The sequence below is a fragment of the Epinephelus lanceolatus genome, chromosome 18 (assembly GCF_041903045.1).
Source record: "Epinephelus lanceolatus isolate andai-2023 chromosome 18, ASM4190304v1, whole genome shotgun sequence".
In the NCBI taxonomy this organism is placed as follows: Eukaryota; Metazoa; Chordata; class Actinopteri; order Perciformes; family Serranidae; genus Epinephelus; species Epinephelus lanceolatus.
Window position 1 is genome coordinate 24,172,709 of NC_135751.1, and position 8,848 is coordinate 24,181,556.

At 41.9% G+C, this 8,848-nt stretch overlaps 1 protein-coding gene across 1 annotated transcript in view; it reads right to left on the minus strand.

Annotated features, from left to right (window-relative positions):
* abca3b (ATP-binding cassette, sub-family A (ABC1), member 3b) overlaps positions 1–7,031 on the minus strand; it is a 41,149-nt gene extending 34,118 nt beyond the window's left edge. Inside the window, exons 1-2 of the mRNA XM_033644997.2 lie at positions 6,781–7,031; positions 3,915–4,012 (exon numbers count right to left, since the gene is read on the minus strand). Of these exons, the coding sequence (XP_033500888.1) occupies positions 3,915–3,968 (54 nt within the window). The 5' untranslated portion in view covers positions 3,969–4,012; positions 6,781–7,031. The remainder of the gene's footprint in view (positions 1–3,914; positions 4,013–6,780) is intronic.
* Between the last annotated feature and the right edge of the window lie 1,817 nt (positions 7,032–8,848).

Sequence of the window (8,848 nt, forward strand, 5' to 3'; positions counted from 1 at the left end):
ACCCATTGTTCATGATGCCCTGTGGTTAAGGTCTGGTTAGGTTTAGGCACAAAAAACACTTGGTTAGGGTCAGGAAAAAATCATGGTGTGGGTTAAAATGAAAAAGAAAGTGGCAAATACGTAAGTCGTGAGCCTGCTTCGCCTCAAGCCTTTCCCAGCTGACCCAGAGCCGGTCGCGGCGCGCCACCATCAAGGCAGAAATATGCCCGCCGGGAGCCGCTCAGCACCGTGGAGAGCTCCCCACACAACCCCGACCCCAGAGTTAATAACAGGAGGTTATGGTGTTTCACTCTCTCCTCTCTATGACACTTGTATCTTGACCAGTAGCCTACTTTTGTTGCGTTGCTGATCCTCTATGGTACACAAATATGCTACAGTAATAATTACATATCGGAACAACGGGACGTCTGACTAACGAGAGGTCGGAACAATGAGAGGTCGGAACAATGCTACGGCACCAATAAAACATGAGCTTGGTAGATTCTCCAGGGAGGCCCTCTCGCCTCTCCCCGCAGTTAGGGACCGTTCTACATGGTACCGCTGGTAGGGTGGAAATAGTCAAAGTGTGGAGGAGACAGACCAGGTTAAGCGGCCGACCTCCAAAGCCCTCTCGCCTCTCCCTGCAGTTAGGGACCGTTCTCCAAGGTACCGCTGCCTTTCTTCTCAGTTTCTTTTCTGAAGTACACAGTAAACTCCATAGTTTTGAAAGAAAATAGTGTGGGTGTATGCAGGTGCAAAGATGCATTCTGGATGGGGCATGAGCGACCGGACCGAAATTGGAGCGAGAGATAAGGCTCCGCTCCACCTTTTAAAAAAATAGCCACTCCTCGCTCAACACAAAATCCTCCCACTCCCCGCTCCGCTCACATGCTCTGGTCATGACCAAGGCTGCCCCATAATAGTCAACCAGAAAGGTCATTAGTTGGCAAGATTTCATTGGTCACTTAGTCGCAGAAATAAGAAAAAAGTGAAACTCCTTTAGTAGCTGCATCTTGTCAAAATAAATCAAAACCTATATGACCGGACCATGTGGGAATTTAATTTGAAAGGACAGACACAGAAAGTGGCCATGCTCAGCAGTCAGACAGGAGTCAATCACTGCTGACAGATATCTTTGCCTTCTTCTGAAAATATCAGTCTATGATAAATACGAAAAGGTTGATCATGTTAGTGCAGGGCTACCCAGAGCTTTACATCTTTCCCACTGACGATAGGCCTACACACTTATAAACAGCGCCTGGAAGAAGATCAGCTCTGCACTCAAGATTTCAGGTAAATAGGCTATACGATGCTTGCTAGGGTTGCTTAGGAACCTCAGATACAACCCGCCACCGCATTCTTGAAAGCTGGCACAACAAAAGCACAAGAGTAGCAGCGCCTGACCTCGCGTTTCCACATGGTTAAAGACGTGGCATGTGTACGGCCCCTAATTTCCAGGCCTGGTACCTGTGGTTATTCCACAGGCTAGTTAATAACATGTCGGGCAGGAAATCCAAAGTGTGGGATCATTTTGAGAAGGTGAAGGACGAACCCAAGGTGATACGTAAACTCATCTTCATTGGTCAACTACAAACACGACGTATCATCTGAAACATGGAAGTAGCTACATGCCCATTAGCCACTTAGCACAATCATTACTGCTTTGCCGACAGCGTCATTAACAGGCGGCTCACTCAGTTTGTGACGTGCACTTGTAGATGAAATATAGGCCTATATTAATGAAGGTTCATTAGTACGGTTTTGTATTTCTCTGTAATGTAGCACAGTATTAACAATGTTACTGATACTGTTCTGTCTCACACCTTGAACTCAAACCATTGTGTTGCCCCACCCAAAATATATACAATTTAATAATTAAATTAATATTGTAAACATGGGGCGGCTAGTCGACTAATGGCCCTTAATGATGACTATTGGTTAACTGGGAATATTCTTAGTCTGGGCTAGCCCTCGTCTTGACACCACTGTAACTTGTAAGATGAGTTATTTATATATGTGTATGTGTGTGCTCTGCAGCCTTATCCACAGTTCCTCTGATGCCAGTGGGACAAGGTCCATGTGGAGATGTTTGGGACAATTACCCCAGTCAGTAAAAATAACACTGGGGTAATTTTCTCAAGCACTATCATACAGTGTCTAATTTAGCAAAAACATCCGCTATCACTTGCAAATCATTAACCTCATCAATAACTAGGGCGTGATGGTTTTTATTGAGGAAATGGAAAAGGTTGGCTCAGAGGAGTTAAAAAATATGTTGTATAGATTCCTTTATGGCTCCCTTATAGGGGTTAGTCATATGCAACGGTTATTTTCCTTAACTCAAGATAAAGTTCACACTAACTTTCATTTTGCTCTTGTTAGGCTACATGCCACTTTAGAACAGAGATAAAGTCTGGTGATAAACATTCAAAGAACTCAAGATCTCTTTCTTTCAAAACCTGCTGTAGCTGAGCTGGAAACATGTCAGCACGACCTCAAGTTCCCTAAATGTGGCCAGTTGTCCATGAGAATAAGGACACCACCGAAAAACAAGATGGCACAGAAATAATGCCATTAACTCTTTTTAAAGCAGGCCTCAGTAGCAACATCCACATTTCGCTGAAGTAGGTAAAACGTCATAATGCATGCATTATACTTGGTAATACAGCTTAAGTGATTAAAATGCACTCTGTGTATACTTTCTGCAGCCAAGATAGACGAGCAGCTCCAAGATGCACTGTATTTTTTTCCCCTCCTGGTCCTAATGGAGCGGGGAGTGGAAAAAAACGGTGATGGAGCAGCAATCTCACACCACGCACGCTGTGCAACACAAAGCCAATCTCATTTCTGAATAGTTGCTGGCAGCATTGTGCAACCATCGACTGATATTAGTGTTCAAAACTATGCGAGCTGCCGTTCAGAGCATACACTGGCACTGTTCAGAATGAAAATTCCTTCCTATCTTCTGTAAACGGAAGACTGACCGTGAACCTGACATATTTTTCCATGAACTACATAATGGTTCAAATGGTGCTCGAGTGAACTGCGACCTAGTCTTCCTTGGAGATTTTGGGTTGTGATCAGGTGTTTGCAACCAGCCTAACGTGTTAACAGTAGAAATGTGAAGCAGAAAATATAATTACATGTGTGCATGTGTATCTCCAGTAGCCTATAGAATACATACATGTTTTTGGTGAACTCAAAAAACTCAACACAACAATGGGAGAAGGAAGCAGTGCTTGGCTCAGATGGCTGGTCTGATAGGTGCTTTTTGGAGACAAGTAAAAGTACCAAAAAACAAGATCCAGGAAGTCTGAAAGTGGTGGAACAACATTGTTATGGTGCCTATGCTTGAAGAATAAATATATGAGATTATTTCACCTGAGGACAGAGTGCCTTGGTTTGTTTCCCATGGTTGTCTGCACCACTTTAAAACTACCTGGATCTTTTTTTCAGTAAAATATCCCACACTTGAATCTATAGTTACACAATACAAAATCTGATTGTAATAAATCTTGTCTCATGATCACGTCTCATGCTCCATGTCACAATCTAAAAAATTAAGCAACAAAATAACCAAAATGTACAAACTGGAACTCCCCTTAAAGATTGACATATAAGACTCGGAGAAGCATGTGACAGCTACTAATGTGTTGACCTAGCTTGAGCCTGTGACACAACAACCATAAAGGCACACTGTATATCATCTGGGTCAGTCAGTTTCCAAGTAAGTGAATAACATCATGCATTTAGAAATGTTGAGACAGTTTACTGTATTTATGACATCCCGTAACACTATAACTTATCAAATACTGTCATAAAGACATCTGCTCTTTAAACACAGACACCTGTGACAATTCACAGTTGCAAACAATGTCAGCACCTTAAGAGGGCACATACAATGCTGATTGTACGTTGACCTCCCTCCAACTCACCTGCTGCAGATAGTTTTTCCACACCAGTAGTCCAAATTGTCTCGCAATAGCCATTTTGAGTGAACACAGGACACAGTCGAGTCAGCCTTCTACTGCGGCTGGGGAGAGAAACAGAGTGACAATTTGAGCTTCAGGGTTAGAGCTAAATGAACGAGTCAGTCTCTGAACAATTTATGAAGGTTTTCTGAAGCTTAGTTTTGTTTTTGAAACCAGCAGTGATGACTGCAAAGGTTTCTGGTCTCGGTTTCTGTTTAATAGTAATACCAGAAAACAAACAAAAAAGAGAAGTGAAATTGAGCAATCGGCAGTATGATAATAAGCATGATGTTTTAGTTATATTTAGAAGGTACACAAAATAATATGTAAGTGAATCACTTATGAAAAAAGAAAAAACAAAAGGGATAAAAGCGAGGCGGTAATTATAATATATATTGAGAGGGAACACCTCCCCAATATATTGATTAAAAAATAGATTTTAAAAATTTGCTATGCTATGACAGGCACCGCCACTTGGAATAATCATTGGCAAATGTAATCATAATCATAAATAAATGTCACATATTGCTATTATTATTATTACTACCAGTTCTAATACCAGTGTATTGCAGGTCTGCGTGTGGTTTGTGGAAGCAGTGTTGACGTACCACAGCAAAAGTTGTTGCTTAACTGTTGTGGGGAGGTAAAATCGATGTCAAATACTATACTGTCTCGCTATTTTATTACTTTGTACTATGAGTGTTACATACACCATACCATTGTCTATTGTTACTATGTTAGTATGTCATTAAAATGTCATAAAAAAGTCATAGTGTGTGCACTTTTCTTGTGTGGTAACAAAATAGGCCAGGTTCACCTGAGGCGTATGGTCCAATGTAGGCTCTGACTGTGTGCATCGAACAAATCAACGATTAAATGTGCCAGTTTTCTTCATAAGGACGAAGACAAAACTGAGGTAACTGTTTTAGGAGCCAAAGAGGAACAATTAAAAGTCAGTGCTCAGCATCAGTTGGCAATATTAAAAACCACAGACCAAGCTAGAAATCTTAGGGAAGTCACAGACTCGGACCTGAATTTCAATCACCACAGCAAGACAATTACAAAGTCAGCAGGTTACAAACACCTTAATAATACATTAAGGACAAAGGGGCTTATGTCTCAGTGTGATTTGGAAAAACTTGTCCATGCATTGATCTCCTGTAGACTTGACTATTGTATCACTGTCTTTACAGGTTTTCCTAAAAAGATCAATCAGACAGCTGCAGCTGATTGAGAGCGCTCACTAAGACCAGGAACGTAGATCACATCACTGCAGTCCTCAGATCTTTGCACTGACTTCCTGTCAGTCAGAGAATCAATTTCAAAATACTATGGTTGTTAATGATAAAGCACTACAAGGTTCAGGGCCTAAATACATGTCTGACCTTCTGCTACGGCATGAACCACACAGACCTCTCAGGTCTTCTGGGACAGGTCTGCTTTGTGTCCCAAGAGTCAAGACTAAACATGAGGTAGCAGCGCTTAGCTTTCATGCATCATATATCTGGAATAAACTCAAAGAAAACTGGATGTCTGCTTCAGCTTTAGGTTTATAAAAATATTTATTCATTTCTTACACTGCACTGTAACTTTTATTATTGTATTTTATACCTGTCTTAATGTTTTTTGGCATTTTATTGTCTGTTCTCTAGCTCTTTTGTTCAGGTTTTATTGCTCTTAAACATCATTTTATAACTTCTGCACTTTGTCTTGATGCTTTTGATGTTTTATGTGGAGCACTTTGAATTGCCTTGTTACTGAAATGTGCTATGTAAATAAACCAGCCTTGCCTTGCCCTCAGTCATATCCTTGCTCCCAACTCAACTCACTCAATCATCCAAACTTTGAGAACCCCTAATTTACAGTTTCCATTTCCAAACACTTTAAAATGGTCGTTTTAGCTGTTAAGTTTCTAAAAATATCTCCAGAGGGAAGCTGAAAATGGTTCCGTCAATGTTAGAGGTGATTACGGCCTTGAGGAAAAGGTCCGAGTGGTGCTATAAAGTGAAAAGGGGAGACATCACCCAGGAAATTAGGTCAGTCAGAAAAAGGAAAACTACAGGCAGATGGGCAAAAAAGAGGCAGGTCGTTGACATCCACATGCTGAAACCAGTTATACAGGCCGATGGAGATCAGTGTTTTAACCAGGAACAGGACTGTGAGATTATCTTTATAAGTGATAATAAAACCGCTGATTAAGTCCCATGTCAATAGAATATTTTGCTGTTATTGACACTGTTATTGAGGGTGATCAGTACATATGAATTGTTGTAGCTTTTGCACCCACGTTAACCTCATGGAGAGTGTTATAGCACTTTTTTTGCCTCACTGAAGTCCCATTTCACAGCATAGGAGTTATATGCAGTAAAACAGGTCATATGAGGACTGTGAATTTCAGTGTGGCTCCATCCCTTCCATTATGTGTAATTATGTGTATTATTCGTGTTATTAAGCTCATAAGACCATATACTATATAGTAAAAGCAACCGTTTCTCTGTTATTGTGTTGTAGCAAACAAAAAGCCATTACAGACGTGAACGTTTTTCCTTATCAACCTGGACCCGCCTTACTCTTCTCTGATTGGTCCGACGCTGCGTTCTGGAGCTCCTGATTGGACAATCGACTTGCTCGTCAATCCCTAAGGATTCTGATGAATGCTAATGATGGAGCTGAGGAATAGAGCTAGGTATTTCCAAAATAAACCATGCTGACTCACCGATATTATTACATTTTCACTCTATTAATCATCAGCTGTCTTTAGCGAAGGACATTTAGGACATACAGGTGTCAAATTTACCTCACAAAAGCAGGTTTCGAGACATGAACTCACCGAGCTGCGGTCCCTCTTCCTGTCGAGGTGAATACAATTCCTCCTTTTTGTGTTAAACCGAGGACTAAACCATCACTGTGGGGACTCTCCCGTCACCGACACTACCGAGGCTCGGCTAACATTCGCGGAGCCCAGGACGTCTGCAGCCGGGTCCAGGTGTTTGTTGTCCCCTCTCCAGTTTGCTGGCTGCTAGCGAGGCGATGACATTGCACCATCCCGTGAATTCATCGTGCAAAATGCAGCGACAACCGTCAACAAAACACGTCACGTGACCCACGGTGGAGCAGAGTGTCACGTGACCTCAACAGCTGGGCTCCATGAAAACTAACAATATACATAAAAAATGTATTTATGTTTTTTCATCATTGTTTTATCACAGTTTTTATCACTTGTAGTCTTATTGCCCTTCTACAGTGTTTCAGCCATTTTTGTGTTGAAGTCATTTTTTGCTCTCAAGAATATCTACCTTTTTTCTGTTATAAGATAACAGGTGGATTTATTTGGACCATGTGGTTTTTCTGAGCTCTTGAATCCAACTTTTTAATCTCTAAACTCAAACATGAACACACAATTTAGAGCAGGTGTGTCAAACGTATGGGCCGCAAGCCTGAACTGGCCCGCCAAAGGGTCCATTCCGGCCCACTGGATGACATTGCACACCTGATAGCGCACGTGAAGGCTGACTGTTGCCAGGTTTTAGGAGAATGATGAAAAGTTAGTAGCCTACTTCACGTAGAGCTGTTTTCTCATATGAATTCTAGGCAATGTCTGGAGTATCAGGTCTGGACATTGCCTGGAGTTTGCCTTTCACGCTTGTAGCACGCAACAGAAGACCGTGCGTGTCGCGTTCTCACCTACTGGAAATACTCCGTTTGGTTTAGGCAAAGGGGTGGAGACTAGAACATGAGGCAGAAAACATGGCAGTCATGTAGCCAGTTCGTAATTTAAACAGCAGTCTCTCACCATTCCTTGAATTTGTCTGATGATTTCAGCTTTGGCCCTTACTGACAGAAGTCCCCGATTGTGATTGTCTCGTCATCGTCTCTGCACTTAGACATTTTCATTGCCATAACCTTTTCTCGTCATCCGGGGATGTTTAATTTCTTCCAGTTTTAGCAAGCTGCATGATAAAAACGTCATCACCACCGCCGCTGTGAATTCTCTAGGCAATTACCTGCCCTATTCACACGTCAGTCAGACGTTACACAGACTTTGTACCCAGGAGCTGGCAGGATAAAGTCCAATTAATGTCTGGTCTGACTGATTTGTACATTTGCATTCTCACATACAGCTCATGCAGGTGTGCAAGGGGCTTAAAATGCTGCTTCAGAGACTTTCCCACCCTGACCAGAATACAAAACTATGAATACTTATTGTGGTCATATTTTAATTAATATTGGTGGAACCCTATTGCTAAGGAACTGCCAAAACTTTTGACTTGTAAGGCAGGGGATAACTTGACCTGCTCCCTCAATAGTTTGTTGTGGTGATGCCAGCATTACTACAAAGGAGAGGCAAAAATGTATGGTAAAATGGAGATGTAATGATAGTGAGTAGGGGGCGGACTGAGTGTGTAGGAACTTTGACATTTGGTTGAAATTGCACCTATTTTCCTTAAGACGTCTCAGGCTGTTCATCATCTGTTCTTGTGAATGGATGAACATTTTCAGAATGTACACCTTAACACTCAAGGGGAGGGGGAAAAATGGAGGTGTTGTTATTTATAGATTATTGTTCACTTGTTTGAAAGGTCTGGCCCACTTGAGAGCAAATTAGGCTATATGGGACCCATAGTTGGGAGTGAGTTACTGCCCCAAGTGTCTTGCTAACAAATGAGGGTAGAATGGAGTATAAGATAGATCAGGGGTTTGGCGTGGTGTCAGCAGTGATGAGGGTGCTATGCTGGACCGTTGTGGTGAAGAGGGAGCTGAGCCTGAAGGTAAAGCTTTTGATTTACTGGTTCATCTACGTCCTAACCCTCACCTGTGGTCATGAGCTCTGGGTAATGACCGAAAGAATGAGATTGCAGATACAAGTGGCCAAAATGAATATTCTCCATGGGGTGGCT